Source organism: Peromyscus eremicus, chromosome 8b (assembly GCF_949786415.1).
Source record: "Peromyscus eremicus chromosome 8b, PerEre_H2_v1, whole genome shotgun sequence".
Taxonomy (NCBI): domain Eukaryota; kingdom Metazoa; phylum Chordata; class Mammalia; order Rodentia; family Cricetidae; genus Peromyscus; species Peromyscus eremicus.
In genome coordinates, this window is record NC_081424.1 from 11,385,133 (window position 1) to 11,403,934 (window position 18,802).

Here is an 18,802-nt window from a genome sequence, read left to right on the forward strand (position 1 = left end):
AGGATGCTGTGAGGACATCACACTGAAGTAGGTGTGAAACTGGCGCGTGTGAGAGGGAGCAGGAGTGTGACCCGGGAGATGGGTGGCTGAGACACGGGGCTGTCGGAAGCGTGGAGGGACTACAGACGGAAGAACCTGTGACCATGGGGCGACGCCTTCCCCACCGCAACCCCGGGCAACCCCAGTACAAGTACCGGGTCCCGCTAAAACTCCACCATTCGAACACGGGGCAGACAAACAGTTACCTTCGCTTTGAAGTGTTCTGCCAACAGGCTGCACAGCGTCGTTCTCCCTGAGCCGCGAGGCCCAAATATAAAGATCTTACACGGCGGAACTGGCATGGGCGGCAGAAGGCAGGGACGGGGGTTCAGTGAGAACAGTTTTAATGTTTCTTCAGAAGAAAGGCAGTACATTTTACCTAGAAAACTTAAAACAGACCGTAAGAGTAAACACCTGGGAGCATCCCGGGCAGGTTGGAAAGGGAGGCTCTGGGGAGCTTACCGACCTCACGGAAAAATCCGCGGACCCCGAATAGATGTTCCCGTCCTTTAGGGCCACGGGGCAGGAACGCCCCCACCTGCTGCGGTGCCATCTGTACCGCGGCGCGATGAGCTTGTAAGCGGCGAGTGTCCGGAACAGCTCCTCCTGCGATGGACCGCAAACACAGTGAGCCTGGCTTCCCCGGATCAGCCGAATGGTTCGCGCCGATTTGGTAGTACTAACTGCTCGGGAGCAACTTAGAATGCACCTGTCGGCTTTTGGGGTCAGTTACAGCGTTCTGTACTCATCCAGGGTTTAATAAGATTCGTTTTAATTTCTTTAAAATCTATCGGTGCGTGCATGTATGCATACATGAATGTATGTGCGCGTGCATGTGTGTGTATGTGCATGTGTGTGTATGTGCGCGTGCATGTGTGTGTGTATGTGTGTGCAAGTGTATATGTCCGTGTATGTGTGCGCGTGCATGTGCGTCCGTCCATCCGTCCGTGTGTGTGTGTGTGTGTGTGTGTGTGCGTGTGCATGTGTGTGTGTGTGTATGTGTGTGTGTGTGTGTGTGTGTATGTCCATGTGTGTGTGTGCAGCACAGGGGACACGGTGGCGTCAGCTCTCTGCTTCCGCCAGTGGGTTCCAGGGTTGGGGACATGTGCCTTTACCACTTCAGCTCTCTCTCTTGTCCAGTTTTCACCTCTTTAAGAAAATCTTATGTAAAATTTACAGATATTTTTCTCTCATGTGGTAACAAATGTAACAGGGAATTTTCTACCATCTACTTCAAAAGTCAGAACCTGAAAATATCTTATTGATAAACTTTTAAAATGTACCAGACTCCTAGTCAATGAATGAATCTGAGTGTAAGCTGTTTCCTGCTGTCCTTTGGTCAGTTTTGGTCGGTTGTATTTTTGTTTTTGTTTCTGGGTTTTTTTTTTCATTTGTTTATTTTTGTTTGTTGGTTTATCAAGACAAGATTTCTCTGAACAGTCCTGGAACTCATTCCATAGACCATGCTGGCCTCAAACTCAGTTGTTTGTTTGTTTTTTTTTAAGACTGAGTCTCACTGTGTAGCCCTGGCTGAACTTGCTATTGAGACCAGGCTGGCCTTGAACTCACAGAGATCTGCTTGCCTCTGCCTCCCAAGTGCTGGGATTACAGACATGCACCATCACACTTGGCTCTAAGATTTTTATTTTTTAGGGCCAAATAGTATTCCACCATATGTGAATATATCATATTTTGCTCAACCATTCACTCACTGACAGGCACTGGAGGTTCCCACCTTTTGGCGATCGAGAATAACTTTCATGACTGCATGTACTTATCTGTTTGCATTCCTGCTTTCAATTCTTTGGAGGAAATGCCTAAAAGAGAATTACTGGATCCTTTTCTGAGGAATCATTCCGTTATTTTTAAAAAGTGGATGCACCATTTTATATCTTTAATATTATATAACGTTATGTTAGAATCCAGCTCCTGCTGAGGCCACAGCACCTACAGCAGCTTTCCCTCATAGTCACTAGCAGGTGCTACTGAGATGTTGTCTTTAAGTCCCTAACTAACAGACTTCCAGGTTCCAGGGCCTCTCACCTGGGAGATGTGAGTCATGGCCAAGGGGTGTGGGTCACACATCCTGTTCTCTGCCTCCTTCCTAGGAATCAAGAGGCTGGCTATCAGCCTGTGCTCCGAAACCTCCCCCATTCTCCGAAAGGTCTAAGAAGAGACTCCTGCTTTTGGTAGTAAGCCCTGATGTACTCTCTCCAGACACCCACCACGATGCCTGCCTCTGGCAGTGGAGCCTGCACTTACCTCAGAGCCCTGCTACACTGTTTTCTCTCTGTCTGTCCGTTCATGGCACTAATAACTCTTGTAATAAACTCCTTAGTTCCTGGTAATTCTGTGTCCCTCTTGGACCCTAATCTGAGATCATTCAATATTCCAAGCAACAATGCAAAAGAGTTCCAATTTCTCCTACATTTGCTAACACTTGATGTCCTGATTTCTGGGTAACATTCTTCTGCATATGAAGTGGGGTATCACTGTACTTTGGATTGTCCGTTCCCCATCATTAGTAATACTGAACACATTTTTAATTTTTATTATTTTTAAATGATGCGTAGGTGTGTGTGAGAGCATATGGATATGTGCCTAAAGATGCCAGAGGCATCAGATCCCCCAGAGCTGGAGCTACTAATGGTTGTGAGCTGCCTTGTGGGTGCTAGGAATTAAAACTAGGTCCTCCGGAAGAGCAGCCAGTGCTCTCAACCACTAAGCTATTTCTCTAGCCCCCTTTCATGTTCTTGTTGGCTATTTATATCTTTGCTCTGGAGAAACGTCTACTCAGTTCCCTTGCCCACTTTGTTCACTGCTGTATATTGGAGATTCTTCATGTGTTTGGACACCAGTCCCTTGTTGCATGTATGATTTGTAGAGATCCCCTCCATCACGTGAGTTCACTCTGCTGACAATGTCTTCGGTGTATGAAGGTTTTAGGTTTCCTTTTGTCACATGTGCTTTGATACCACATACAACTCTGTTCGGCTTTAATCAGCACTAGATCTTGCCCCAGAAATTCTGTTTAAGGTGGTCTGGGCACTAGTATGTGTCAAAAGCTTTCTATGAACCCCCACTGTACAGTCAGGGCTAAGACTCCCTGCTTTAGCTATATCACGGCGATGATTCTAGAAACATCACCTGCCTTTAGTTGGAAAGCATCTGTCTAGAGTCCTTCAAGACACACAGAAGCTGGCAGATCAATCAACTTTAACCAAATACTTTCATAGAGTATATAATGCTAAAGCAAGAGTTCTCAGATATTTTTTGAGGCTTATTTTTATTTTATGTGTTTGCCTGTTTGCCTGAGTATGTATACGGGCACCTAGTGCCTGAGGCGGTCAGAAGAAGGGGTCAGATTGCCTGTAACTGGAGTTACAGATGGTTGTGAACCACCATGTGGGTGCTGGCAACCAAACCTGAGTCCTCTGCAAGAGCAGTATGCATTAGTAACCACTGAGTCATCTCTGCAGCCCCACAAAGCTCGCAGAATTAATTGGGCATGGGACTTAATTTCGGATCATGGAGATAATCTATCTCGATGAACATATTCACAACTCCTGGTCTTTTATGTCAAAGGGAAGCACAAACATTTCTCACAGCTATTTCTCAGACTCTGTGCTCACTTCCCTTCCTCTGCAGTACCAGCTCGTAGACTCCACCTGCACTGACCGGCTGAGACCGCCAGGTTACATGGTGTGGGATAACAAAACGACCTCTGCAGCTATTAGCCTGTTTGAATTTTGGTATCTACTTACAGTTCCACTGTTTTAAAATTGTCTATGCATATAAGCTAAGCTGAACCTCCCAGAATAGACCAAACTATTGAGAGCCGCTGGTAGTGAAAGTCCATGGGAGTATACAGCAGTGACAACTAGAGTTCAGAAGGTCAACCTATCAGAACTAAGGGTCCTATTAGAGGAAACCATCACACAAGGTGTTATGGAATTACTGCCTTTTGAATGAACTGGCTGTCTCTTGTTGTAAACTTCTTGTGCAATAACAGCTATGATTCTCCCCATTTACCGTGCATCTCCATGTTGTTGTACATGTAATCTCACGACTGCATCTCAATCTTGGGCACAACTTTCCCTATACATTTGGGGTAATTGGATAACTGGCCCCAGCTGTGTTTATTTTTCATTAACATATATCTGGCCAGGGCCACTCTCCAGACAAAAGTATTTCAGCAAAGATACCTTTTTCCAAGGACAAACTGCACATAGATAAACATGAGCTCATCTCACTACAGATAAGAGAAAATAACCTTGTGTTTATATACGTTTCCCCTCCAATAGACTGTGAGCTCCTCCAGGACAGGGGCTGTGTGCTAGTCAGTGATGTATTTCCAGCACCTAGCCACAGTGCCTGACACACAGTAGGTGCTCAATGAATGTTTATTGAAAGGAAAGAGAGAGAGAGAGAGAGAGAGAGAGAGAGAGAGAGAGAGAGAGAGAGAGAAACCACTAGCAATTAAATCCTCAACTCCTCACCTTCACCCTGGGTTATTTACACAAGACCCTAACTTAAGAGATTTACTGCTCACATTCCTGGGATGATGTTTTAGCCACTTGCTAGTTACTGAGTTAAGGCAGTTACTTCCCACTGACCCAAGAAGATTGCCTCCAGGCCAGGCAGGTGATAGGTGCCAAGCTTCTTTCTTGTGCAAATTAAGTTTTTAATTCCTCCTCAGCCAGGTGCTATTCCTAGATTCCCTAATTGATCTTAGCCTTTAGTTGACCCTACCAGAGAACTCCCCTTTAGTCACTCTCCTTTTGAGTTGTAATTGGAAGCTGACAATTATTGCTTTATGTGTGGATCCTTATCACCTCTCTCTGAGATCCTGAAAACTTCAAGCCTCGCTTTGCTTTACCAAAGAATTACTGTGTGGGTACATATACTGGTTCTCTGAGAGCACTAGGAGGATGGATGGAGAAGAACAAAGATGAGGACGGAGATGGAAAGAACTAGGTAGAGAAGAGAGAACAGCAGAAGGGACCGAGAGCAGGAGGGACCGAGAGGAGCTAAGTAAGAGAGCAGAAAAGAAACTGTAGATAGAATGGATTTAGAAGAATAAAGTGATTGGACTAAAGAACTCAGTGTGCTTAGATTCATTGACTATCCCTCAGATTAGAATCCTCAGCTGGCTGGTAGACTCTTCCACGGACCCTGGGAGCCCTTAGCACCTGGCAGTTCCTGTCTGACCAGCATCTTATCCCTCACGGAGCCCCAGCCCATCCGAGCCAGCACAGCAGCCACTTCAGTGCGTGACAGTGAATGCGTGCTTGTGCAGGCGAGGTTCTTCGAAGGTTCGATTTCTTTGATGCTCTAAAAATGTTAACGTGGATTTGTGTTTCCTTCTCTTCCCCATCCGTTTACCCCTTGAGGTATAAAATAGCTCTGATGTTACCCCCTGCATTTGTTATTCGGAAATCTCTGCTTGGCTGTGGTTAGTGTCACAAAGAAGACTGTGCTCAGACCATGGTTTCTTCCTGGAAGAAGATACCATTATGGAGAGCTGTTCCCTAGGCCGTGGGGCACACCGTAGGACGCAGCTAACACCGAACAGGCATGCTCTCAGACAGAGGCTGTGGGGTGCACACTAACACCGAACAGACATGCTCTCTGACGGAGGCCGTGGGCCGCACGCTAACACCGAACAGGCATGCTCTCAGAGGCCGTGGGGCGCACGCTAACACTGAACAGGCATGCTCTCGGACAGAGGCCGTGGAGCACACACTAACACCGAACAGGCATGCTCTCGGACAGAGGCCGTGGGGCACACACTAACACCGAACAGGCATGCTCTCAGACAGAGGCCGTGGGGTGCATGCTAACACCGAACAGGCATGCTCTCAGACAGAGGCCGTGGGGCGCACACTAACACCGAACAGGCATGCTCTCAGAGGCCGTGGGGCGCACGCTAACACCGAACAGGCATGCTCTCGGACAGAGGCCATGGGGTGCACGCTAACACCGAACAGGCATGCTCTCAGACGGAGGCCATGGGGCGCACGCTAACACCAAACAGACATGCTCTCGGACAGGCCGTGGGGCGCACGCTAACACTGAACAGACATGCTCTCAGACAGAGGCCATGGGGTGCACGCTAACACCGAACAGGCATGCTCTCAGACAGGCCGTGGGACACATGCTAACACTGAACAGGCATGCTCTCAGACAGGCCGTGGGGTGCACGCTAACACCGAACAGGCATGCTCTCAGACAGAGGCCATGGGCACATGCTAACACGGAACAAGCATGCTCTCAGACAGAGGCCGTGGGGTGCACGCTAACACCGAACAGACATGCTCTCAGACAGAGGCCGTGGGGTGCACGCTAACACCGAACAGACATGCTCTCGGACGGGCCGTGGGGCGCACGCTAACACGGAACAGGCATGCTCTCGGACAGGCCGTGGGGCGCACGCTAACACCGAACAGGCATGCTCTCGGACAGGCCGTGGGGCGCACGCTAACACCGAACAGGCATGCTCTCAGACAGGCCAGGGGAACTTACAGTGTCCACTATGTCAGCCACTTCTTCCTCAGTGCTCTGCAGCTTGGTGACAATGGCTGCTCTTCTCAGATTCAAGTATTTCAGCCGCTCTATAACGGTCTACATTTAAAGAACAGATATTTGAATATATTGGACTCGAGTCTGTCCAACCTTACGAAAAAGTCACGGGCCCGCGGTTCAGGCTCATGCTTCTCCTGAGATTCTGGGCGGAACCCACCCAGGCTTTCCTGCGGCTATGCACTACTGGAGATCTTTGATAATTTTTAAAATCTTTTTCAATAGTTTGCTCTTTGGCGGCAACATTTTATGTACCCCAGGCTCTCCTGGAACTTGATATGTAGTTGAAGATGATTTTGCAGTTCTGAACTGCCTGTCCCCACCTCCTGAGAGCGGGGTGACAGCATCCTGTCCACTTGGTGCAGTGCAGGGGACAGAAGCTGGGGCTTCACCCGTGCTCGCTACGCTCTGAACCGACGGAGCCCCAGTCCCAGCTCTTCGGTATTTCTTGGCTTCTGTATGCACGACTCCACTCTCTCCCCCTGCTGTGACACTGTTACCTTCTGCCTCTATGACCGAGGCTGTCCTCATGGGACTGAGACACTCCAGTTAAATATGGCCTTATCTTAACTGGAATGAGTACTCAAAGACCTCATGTTCAAATAAGGTCACAGTCACAGACTAAAGTTGGATTTTTGAAATATTTTTAGAGGACACATTTCAACCCATGACATGCTGGCCTCTGACCCTGGCCCTTCTTAGGTAGATGAAAAAGAGCCCAGTGAAGGAGAGGCAGATACTGAAGTTTATGCTGTTACGGACGGTAGAATGCCAAGGACACAGGAGCTGGAGGAGGTGAGAATGGGGTCTAGCCGATGATCTGTGTGGAGTACAGCCCCGACAGCACCTTGACTGAACTATGAGAGAATAAGGTCTGTTCTTTCAGTTCCCCGGTTTGTGGAACTCTCCCATGGCAAGTCTAGGAAACTAATACAGATACTATGTGGAGGAATCTGAGGTAAAAAACCAAGCCAATAAAAAATGTGTTTTGAGAGATGGTGAGGCAGTCGGAAGCCTGATGGTGTGGATGAAGTCTGGAGTAGACTGGATTACTGCTCACATTTCGACCTTGTCCGGCTTTCCTCGTTAACACATTAGTCCATTTTAGGTGGCATATACTTCCTTAGCCCCTTAATGCTCAGCTTCTCCATGTTACTTGCTTTGGAAAATGGAATGTTCTAGAGTACCAGTTCCAAACTGAGACCTGAACATTTGACAAGTCTCAGTCAGGCTTCTTGAGGCTTCTATCCTCAAGAAGTGTGTGCAGGTAGCAAAAGGCAGGGAAATGCTCAGCGCAGACCGAAGAGGTCTGTGTGTGCTGATGGATGGGCTGCAGATAGGAGAACCATAGACAAGAGCAGGGTTCTGAGGATGGAGTCGACACTTACTGAAAGGGGAAAACCAAGGAAGACGCACATTTGGGGTGGACAGTGCTGGTCATGGAGTAGTATCCTGCACGTTTCACTATGAAGTGAGTATTAGGCATCTAATTGGACATGCAGCTGTTGAATGTTGACTGAGGGAGCTAAGTATACGATTTGGGGGAAAGATCCAGGACAGTAAAAAGATTTTAAGTCATGCATTTCTGAGAAGGTAGTCAATGCCATTAGACCCAATGAGGTCTCCTAAAGGGGACGGAAGGACGAGTGGGGCACAGAAGAGTTCCCAGGGACTGAAAACTCTACTGTCCTCAGCCTTAGACATTAGGTCCTTGACGTGTCCAGGAGAAGCAAAGATGCCATTGTTGTGGGGCTCCTAGAGGCCAAGAGAAGACGAGACTGGGAAAGAGGAGTGAACAGCTGTGGCAGGCGTCACTTTTAGATTCAATTAGATGACCCCCGGCTTTGGCAAAGAGCAGAGAGGGCTTGTACTCTTACAGGCACATGTCCCCGTGAGGACCAGGCTGCTCTCTGGTCTGCCTCCACCACTGCTCTCCTTAGCATGGCGCCCCCAGGGAGGTAAGTCGTTGTCCTCAATTCTTCCTCTCTTAATTCCCTTGCTAAGCGGCTGACAGCTCCCACCATGTAGACTTGGGAGGCATTTCTGCCTTCCTCCACCCTCCTCTGCCCACTCCTACTGCTACCAGCGTAGGTTAAGACGCCATCTTCCGCTGGACTGACCAGGAGAGCCACAAGGAGCTATCCTACCACCAGCTTGTGTGTCCACTACTTTCTCCTCATGCAGTCTGAGGAGATTGTTAGCTTTCTGGCTTCAAACCTCTCACTGGTTGTCTGTTCCCTCATGATGAGGTCTGCACTCTTTAACTGAAGTCTCTTCCCAGTTCTGTAGAACCCTGGGACTACTCCACACTTCCTATCTCACCTCCATAAGCTCAGTTCCTACAGTTCACTCTGTTTTTTCTCAACCCCAGGGCCTTTGTACAGACTCTTCCCTGAGCAGAGAATGTGTCCAACCTACTCGGGCACCTAGCCTTCAGGGTCTAATTCTTACTCATCCTCTAGGTGAAATTCACACAGATGACCATTAGGATTTGCTCTTTTGTCATGAGCTCCTTAATACCGTATACTTCTCTAACTATAACACAAACTACCTCTTGTATATTTATTTTCTTCAATATAGTGGACGCTGTATGATGGGAGGCACTCACGAATTCGTCAGCTTCCTTCCCATATGCATTCCTAGAGCTTATCATTATGACAGATATTTAGGAGATTGTAAAAAATGGTTATTGTGTTTTGTGTTATTCACTGATTTGCGGTGCTGGGTATTAGACCTAGAATCTCATTCGTAACACAAATCTTTAGTGATCACAGTGGGTGTAAAGTGGCAGCCATTCTGGTTTTAAGCTGCACACCCTTAATGACTGGCGATATTCAGCCTCCCAGCCTGTGCTTATTATCTGCCATTTGCTTTTACTTTCCTTGGAGACACTGTGGTCAAAGGGAAATTTTAAATTCAAAAGTAGTTTTGCCTTCAACATGAACAGATGAATTTTAAAGTGTCGAAGCAAAAATGAATGGTCCTGAACTAGAGGTGGAATTCTGCTCACAGAACAAGTACAGCACTGAACATTTCAGAGTCACTCAGCTGCAAGATGTCTGGGCTGCACCTTGCACTCACTGTGAAGAGGTCCTCTGGCGACTTATTCCCGTCCAGCTCGATGAGGTACTGGGGATTATGCTCAGCCATTATCTCCTGGAGAAAACCAAATAGAAATCTGATAACTCAAGGTGATAGAGAGAGTTGAATACAAGATGAAAATCTTGATAGCCAATAGGAGATCTTAAGAGCTAATTCATTCACCTTATGCAGGTTATAATGGGCGTCATCTTCATCATTGGGCAGGTTTTCTGCAAAAGCAGAGCTAGCCTTCCTACCATGAACATTTGTTTGAGGTGCTGGGGATTTGGACAGACTAGACAACTGCTTGATCACTGAGCTACACCCCCAGTTCCTGCCCCTTCCCCCGCCTCATTTTTCTTCTCCTCAGAAGTTAAAAGTCCTTCCCAATTACAGAAGGTTTTCAGGGCATTTTACAGCACATAACTGTAGCTTTGCTATTTTTTTTGAAACCACAGAGAAAGCTGATTGAATTTTAAATCACACTTTCTTCATAGAGATAATAGCATCATTTAAGTAGTACGATGCACCTTTTATTACTGTTGAGCACACTTGTTTTATAGAAAATTTACAAAACAGAAGAATACAAGGAAAAGCATCTTTAATCCAGGCACTGAAAGGAAGCTACTACTGTTTCCCATTCATCTTTTATTCTGTGAAGTCTTTTCTGCATATTTGAGATCATAATGTGTGTCAAACTCTGGAGCCTACTTTCCCAATAAACATTATGATTAATATTCTTCTATATCTCTACAAGATCATGCCCACATCACATCTTCATGTTGTATAGGATTACATAGTGTGGCTACCGCTCTTACCTAACACTCCTCTGCTATTCCACATTTAAGTAGATTATACCATCTTGATAATTGTTTTAAAGCATTTCTACATTTTTTTAAATTAAAATATATTTCCTTCAATAATTATCAAAGTAGTTGGACTTACAGCAGCCATTGAGGGACAGTCAGACATACTCTTTTTTTTTTTTTTTTTTTTTTTTTTGGTTTTACGAGACAGAGTTTCTCTGTGTAGCTTTGTGCCTTTCCTGGATCTCGCTCTGTAGACCAGGCTGGCCTCGAACTCACAGAGATCAGCCTGCATCTGCCTCCCGGGTACTGAGACTAAAGGCGTGTGTCACCACCGCCCGGCCAGACATACTCTTCATCCTCTTTATTCCCATCCTCCTCCTTGACATAAGTACTGCACACATACATGTGTTGAACACCTACTGAGTGTCTTTATACTTTATCCCCAGACACTGAAAAGGGCTAGCTTTCTAAAAGCAGGTTTCTACCATCAGTAGGCACTGTTTATTGGCTTTCTGGAAGGCTGTGTAATTCAAAAGTCTCACAAGCACTGCAGAGAGACTGTCCTGCCATCACTGGCTAGTTTAGCTCTTATAGTCTGACAAACTGAGTTAAAAATGGGCTCTGTTTTAACTTTTCATCCAGCTAGTGAGGTCTCTGTAAACAGCCTAGTGACTTTAGAAAAACAATTGATCCCGAGAAGCACAGAGGTGCTTTGTAGGGGTAAAATAACATGACCATGAGAAAGAGACCTGGGCTGGAGAGATGGCTTAGTGGTTAAGAGTTTCGCTGCTCTCACAGAGGACCCGGGTTCCATTCCGGTCCCATGTGGTGGCTCATAACTGCCGGTAACTCCAGCCCAGGTTCCTTTACCCTCTCTGGGCCTCAAAGGCTCCTGAATACATATGGTACACATAAACACACACACACATACACACCACACACCACACACACACCACACACACACACATAGACACACATACATACACACACTACACATCCATATACATCACATACACATACACATACCACACACACACACACACACACACACACACACACACACACGTGCGCATATACACACAAAATAAGTACACCTTTAAAAAAGAAAGAGACCTGGAGGTGGAAGCCTTTTCTGAAGGCTCCCATCAAACAAAGACAGTTGAAAGCCATGTGACCACAGACAAAGCACACATGTCAACACTCCCACTTTAGCAATGCCTTGTTCTCACTTCTAAAGCATCAAGAAGTTCTTCCTTATAGAGTTTCACAGTATTTTCGATGTTCTCCAAATAATCCTCAGGCCTCTGAACCAGGTGTTGAAGCATTTCTGCCACCATCTGCATCTCAGCAATCAGTGCCTAAATGGGGAAACATAAAAACTCTTTAGAGTAATGGCTGTCTCGTTTATGAGGGGCATTCCGGAACACCATCTTGTGGGGAGAAGCAAGGACAAGAGGAAGGCTGGAGACTGAGGACTCATGTCTTAGAGAGGGAGCACTCCCGGGAGTCTTCTTTGGAAACTGAACTTTGTGTGTGTGTGTGTGTGTGTGTGTGTGTGTGTTTTCGAGACAGAGTTTCTCTGTGTAGCTTTGAAGCCTGTCCTGGAACTCACTCTGTAGACCAGGCTGGCCTCAAACTCACAGAGATCTACCTGCCTCTGCCTCCTGAGTGCTGGGATTATAGGTGTGCGCCACCACCACCCGGCCCAGCAGTGGCTAATTTTTTGTTGTCATTCTCAATAAACAGAAGAGCAGAAGGGTGACATTTTTTTGAAGCAAAGAGAAAAGTTGGAGTCTCTGCCTTCACTCACCCAGTGAGCAGTTATGGAGTGCCTACTACATCAGAAGCGCCATTCTAGGAGCTTCGTATACGACACTGACATGCTGCACTCAAGGACTCACGTTGCCGTTGGAAACGATGGCGTAAGCAGGTGGCACGTATGTAACACAGAGCTAGTCTGAGGAGGGAAAGTGATTCACTTCTGAGGAGAATAGTAGGGGCTGTTTGGAAAAGACGGCATGTCCTGAGCTGCTCGGAAATGAATAAACGTTGGCCCATAATTCTAATGGATGAGGCATATTAGCAATGTGCAGAGGGTATTGCCAGCACACTCACTGAATTCCATCATTCAGTCAATCACGTGACTGAACAGTACCTAGCTAAGTACCAAGAAGAGGCATACAGCAGGGTCAAGGCAGAAAAGGTGCCTTTTCATATCAGATGGTCACAAAAAGAGTTTTCTAGGGAGAAAGTAGTTTTAAGGCAAAGGGAACAGGGCCTGGCATATATTATTCTAGATCATTTTAAGATTTTTATTATTTAAATTGTGTGTGTGTGTGTGTGTGTGTGTGTGAGAGAGAGAGAGAGAGAGAGAGAGAGAGAGAGAGAGAGAGAGAGAGAGAGAGAATGCCTACAGAGGTCGGAGGTGGTTGGATCCTCTTGGAGCTACAGGCAGCTGTGTGCGCTCAGTGTGGGTGCTGGGACAGAGCTCAGTTAGTTCCTCTCCAGGGGCAGTGCAAGCTCTCAGTGCTGAGCCGTTTATCTAGGTTCTCATTTCATCACTGAGACTGAGTCTAGCCACGGAGCCCAGGCTGGCCTAGGTTCACTATATTCCAGGCTGGCATCCTTGTGATCCTCCTGCCTTAGTCTCCTGAGCGCTGGGATGAAAGGCATTTACCATCACCTATACCATGTTTAGATCATAATTATTCTTCCTAGTTTTTTTTATCAATGCATGCTCATAAATAATTCACACAATTTGACTCTTGTCATCTAAATAAACCATTTTATAGGCCTTCTTAAATATTTATTGATCCAGTAATATATTTATTTCCATGTATATATGATGACTTAATTATTGCTCTATAGCTGGATAAATAAGGGTGCTTCTGATTTTTATAATTATAAAAATATTGCAATGAGCAATTTTGTATTATACTGGGCAATATATATTTATACTGCTAAAATCCCCACAGAATACTTTCTAAAATTGGAATAACTGGGCCAAAGGTTGTGCATTTTGAAGTGTCCAGTACAGATGGTCTTCTCTGAAGATGCTGCCATCTCTGTAGCACAGAGTGCTGCTAGCAGGCTTGCTGAGTCAAGCATGTAGTCACTCCCCAGCTCTGTGTTACTTACTCCACGTAAAACACTGGTCCAGGCGTACTTCGTAGGAATACCACATTCAGCAGCGTACACACATTACAAGCAAGCGAAGAGTTAATATGGTTTCAGAACATGACAAGGGTTGTGGGGAAAATAAGGGTCAGAGCCAAGACTTGTGCCTGCCGTGACAGCTGCTGTGACCTGCTGAGCCCCTGAAACACGGCGAGTACATTGGCGTGTGGCGCAAGTGTGAAATGCACACTCGGGTTCGACCTAGTAAAAAACCCACATGTGCTATACTTAGGATCTTCATCTTTTTTACAGGTTCAAGTAAACACAGACAGAAAAGCACTCCAGGCTTCAACCCTTGACAGAGAACTACGGGAAACTCAGGAATGCTTAGAGTGGGAGAGACAGCCTTCCCCCGGAGAAGCACACCAGTTGGTCAGCCCTGAAAACATATACACATAAGTAACATTATGTGGGCTGAGTAGGTTTATGTAGCTGGGCACACACACACACACACACACACACACACACACACACACACACCCCAACAATCAGTGAAGAAGAAACCATGAATTTGGAAGAGAGGAAGAATGTGGGGGCTGGAGGGAGGAAAGTGGAAGGGGAAGCATGGAACTATATTATAATCTCAAAACAAAACAAGAAAAATACAAACAAAAATCCCTCAACCTCAGAAGCGTCATTCTTAGAATTTCCATCTTTATTATAGGTTCAAGTAAAAATCTGACTCTATTGGCTTAAATCAAGTCTCCTAAGACGTGAGAGCCATAGGTCCACTCAATGGGCGGACTATCATGCCTGGTGCTGGAAACCTAGCCACCTACCTACCTGGGGCTGGTGAGGTCATGGGTCTTAGAGGAGAACCCACCACCTCAGTCTGCCAGTATGGTCCCTAACTACCTTCTAAGCGCTTGTCCTTATACCCTCAGCTAGGTGTTGCTCTCATCCCTCATCCAGGAAACTTCTCTTTGCAACAGTCAGAGGCTATCACAGAAAAATATGACTGGTAAAAATGCAGAGAACCACCGATCGTGTGTGCCCAGCCCCAGGGACACATGTACTGTAATACAGCTGCTGTACCTCGGGCTCAGGGGACATCACAGAAGAGGAGGCGGGAAGGTTTAAGATCCACAGGACCAGGAGATCTGCTGCGTCTCCTAGAAATGAAAGGGAAGCTTCGACACCTCAACAATGTGGCCGCCTAAACAAGACCCGAACAAGAACACCTCCAACAGGCATGCTAGCTCAGACCGGAAGAATCTCACAGGCCCTACCCCTGGACAAAGACCTGCAGGCAACTGAGGAATGCTAAGAGAGGGAGAAGCCGTCTTCCCACAGGGACGAACCAGCCAATTCCAAACTGGTCAGCCCTGAAATTATGTGCATAGAAGCGATACTAAATGGACGCAGCAATTTGTATTTACATAAACCATATCAATTAAAGCAAAAGAGGTTTGGAATTTGAGAGGGAGTGGGCAGCATGGGAGGAGCTGGGGGAGGAAATGGAAAGGGGGGAGATGGTATGATCACATTTTAATTAGAAGAAGAAAGATGGGAGAACCAGTTCGGGAGGGCTGGGGTGAAAGCGCTTTCTGGATGTGACAGGACTGCGGTATTCATGAACTCATGCGGTTGTGGGTGCCTGTTGCCCATGATCAAGTCATTCAGCATTCCATCACGGAGGGCCGGGGAGCTCATGAGCTCCCCACCCCAGCTGGAGAGCTACTGACAGTTGATGGCCTCTCAAGGAGGGAGAGTCAATTTTATTAGGGGTGTGGTCCCCAGGAGGTCGACCGTGTGGTGGCCTCACACCCATGAGTACAGGAGCAGCCCTAACGGGACTCGGTAAGTTGGGGGAGGGGAGATAGGAAATTGGGAAGAAGGCAAGCTGACTGGAAGGGCAGAGCACAGATCCTGGAGGGGTGAAGGACAGGAGTAGGGAAACAGGATCAAAATGAATGTATTAAATTCTCAAATACCTGATAAAAATATTGTATCTTAAGAGATTGCCTGATTATTTTTACTTTGTGAAAGCATGGTGCCTAGCAGACTTAAAATGGTGTATGTGTCACATTACACTTCTGTTGTATGGTACAGGAGTCACTTGTTGGATAGTCTGTGAGGATGTGATATCTAGAGGAAGACTGGGCCTTCTGGAAAGGACGGAACGAGAGAGGGAGGAGTCGGGAAGGCATGAGGACCAGTGAATGTGATTGTAACAGTGCGGAGAGGTTGCTCGACTCCGGTGTAGCCAAGAAGAACACACTTCCCTGAAACTGTCCATCCATCCAACTTCTAAACACTGCTGTGCCTCTTGGGAAGGATCACAAAGGCCACTGCCCCTGAGCTAGTCCAAAGACACGGATCCCCTCCCACGGCACTGGCCAGCATTGCACTCTGAGCATTTTGAACTTGTTGCCAATTATTCTTATTTTAAAATCCTGACTTAGACGTCTCTGGCAAAATCGGGACTTTTTGTAAGATTCTCAAGTCTCAACACCTTTCTGCACCTGCGCTGAGTGGCGCTGTGCTCTCGAGAGAGGTACAGTTCTCTAGCTGTCTGCTGGAACTTTCTGAGGTGATGGAAATGTTCTAGAACTGTAACATCCAGGTAGGAGAACACAATCATATTTGGTCACCGAGACCTTGAAGTGTAGCTAGTGCTATTGAGGAAGGAATTATAAATTTTGTACAATATTTACTAACCAGTTAATGTAGTCATGTGCTAGTAGCCACCATACTGGACGGTGCAGTCTTAGCCTATCCTAGCTTTCAGTCTTCACAATTATATCCCTGGCTGACATCTCTAATTAATGTAGCTGTCTGGCCTCTGGAGCTAGGTGAGGCTTGAACTCCATTTCTTCTCATCATGTAAGGACTATGCCGGCTTTGATATAAGATGGTGTCATTTATTCATGCCAGAAGGAGGCATTTCCAGTCTTATCTGCTGAGGCTTTCCTTTTATAAAAACGATGGAACAGTTGCTGGTTATTATTTAATGCTTCATTTACAAGTGAGGCTATTTTATCTGTGGGGTGTGTGTGTGTGTTCACATACAAACAGAAGCCAGAGGTCAACATCAGGTACCTTCCTCATTGACTCTCCACCCTTTTTGAGACAGCATCCCTCAGTGGACCCGAAGCTCACTGGTTGGCCCACCTCTCCTGTGAGCCAGAGCTAGCCCAGCCGTGAAGAGCAGATATCTACTATTATCACACTTTCCTCTCAGACAGCCTTTCCTTGTCCCATTGCATTCTGGTTACTAGACTTGAACTTGGATCATCCCAACCACACACGTTAGTGAAATCAAGCTCTAGATTTACCCTGTGTGTTCTCTCTATCAGAGATTGTGCTCCAGGTTGCAGTAGCCTCACTCACAATGATGGCCGGCTACTCTGATGTTTATGTTACATTGTTTCTCTTACTGCCCTAACCCCTCATTCTACATCTACAGTGCTTGACACTTAGTGGATGACAAATAACTGTTGCTATGAAATAGAGCAGCCTGGCTTTAAGAATATGACAGGAGCTTTCCTAACCTTCACCTTGACACTGGCATCTAATAGTTCTGGCACATCCTGCAGATGGTCTCTTCACTTTGATAACTGCCACTTTCACTGGATAGAAAGTCTTAATTAGATGCAGTTCCAATTGTCTATTCTCGCCCGTAGCTCCTGGGCTAGTAGAGTTCTACCCAGAGAGCTGCTTCCTGTGCCCAGATCCTCAAGTGTTTTCTGTATGTTTTCCTCTACTACAGTAGTTCTCAACCTGTGGGCCATGACCTCTTTGGGGTTTGAACGATCCTTTCACAGAGGTCACATATCAAATATCCTGCATATCAGATATTACGATCTATAACACAGGCAAATTAAATTGTAGTTATGAAGCTGGGTGGTGGTGGTGCACGCCTTTAATCCCAGCACTTGGGTGGCAGAGCTAGGTGGATCTCTGTGAGTTCGAGGCCAGCCTGGGCTACAGAGTGAGTTCCAGGAAAGGCGCAAAGCTACACAGAGAAACCCTGTCTTGAAAAATCAAAAAAAAAATTGTAGTTATGAAATAGTAACAAAAATAATTTCATGGTTGGGGCCACTACAACATGAGGAATTGTCTTAAAGGGTTGCAGCATTAGGAAGGTTGAGAACCACTGCTCTAGTAGTTTGAAAGTTTGAGTCTTACATTAAGGTCTCTGATTCATTTTGAGTTGGTTTTTGTGCAGTGTGAAAGACGGGGGTCTAGTTTTATTCCTGTACCTGTGGATGTCTCAGTTCCTTAGCGCTGTTCACTGAAGATGAGGTCTTTTCAACATGTTTACGTCAGCTTCATAGAAATCAGGCTGGTGTTGCTCTGTGAGCTGATGTCTGGAGCCTCTAATCCATGCACTGGTCTACTGTTGGGAAGGGACCTCTTAGCCAAAGTGGGAGCCTCTACTTCCTCCACTGGCCTAATCCGCGTGATCCCAGGCTCCCTGACTGCTCCTTCTCCTCCAAACCATACAACCTGACACACCTTTTCCCCCGTCAGCCTCCCAGGTGCGCACCGCTGAGTATGGGACACCCCAAATCCCTTACAGCCAAACACAGTTCTCCTGTCTTCATCCAACTACAAAACCCTTTCACTCCTACCCAGGGCAAAAGCAAGACACAGCCTGCCCACCTGGTCCTGGCTCTTTAGAAAGTTTTGTCTACCTGTGTTCTGTGTGCAGACGGGTCTGTGTTTTCGGGTGTGTCTGTAAGTCTTGTGGCAGACACGGGAGCTGGTGCAGTCATATCTGTTGGGAACGGCAGAAGCCACATAGCCAGCACAGCTGCTTGACAGAGATCCAGCAAAGCTGAGCCGCACGATCGCCGCCATGCTACTTTTGGTTCTGACTTCCGTGTGTTGCATACTTGGTGGGCTTTTAATATTTGTACAACTTTGGGATATTGGATTGATGAAAAAATCTTGTGAATCATTTATGCCTTCTCCTAGGAGTACAGCTTCTAAGCTTCCCCAGGAAAGTCCTGAGCACATTACTACTCCCACTTTTAGGGAGATATCCTTATCTACCGGAAGGTCTTCCACCTTGGAGGTTGTGACACATAAAGAAACCAGAGACCTCTTTATGACACTGTGAAACATTCTTGAAACATCTGCCCCTGTACTTACTCAGGAACAAGATG

General features: G+C 46.5%; 1 protein-coding gene across 1 annotated transcript in view; it reads right to left on the bottom strand.

Moving 5' to 3' along the window:
• Positions 1-18,802, bottom strand: part of Ak9 (adenylate kinase 9) — a 132,774-nt gene that overhangs the window by 87,569 nt on the left and 26,403 nt on the right. The window contains exons 8-12 of the mRNA XM_059272501.1: positions 11,741-11,869; positions 9,703-9,777; positions 6,565-6,663; positions 506-645; positions 246-426 (exon numbers count right to left, since the gene is read on the bottom strand). Of these exons, the coding sequence (XP_059128484.1) occupies positions 246-426; positions 506-645; positions 6,565-6,663; positions 9,703-9,777; positions 11,741-11,869 (624 nt within the window). The remainder of the gene's footprint in view (positions 1-245; positions 427-505; positions 646-6,564; positions 6,664-9,702; positions 9,778-11,740; positions 11,870-18,802) is intronic.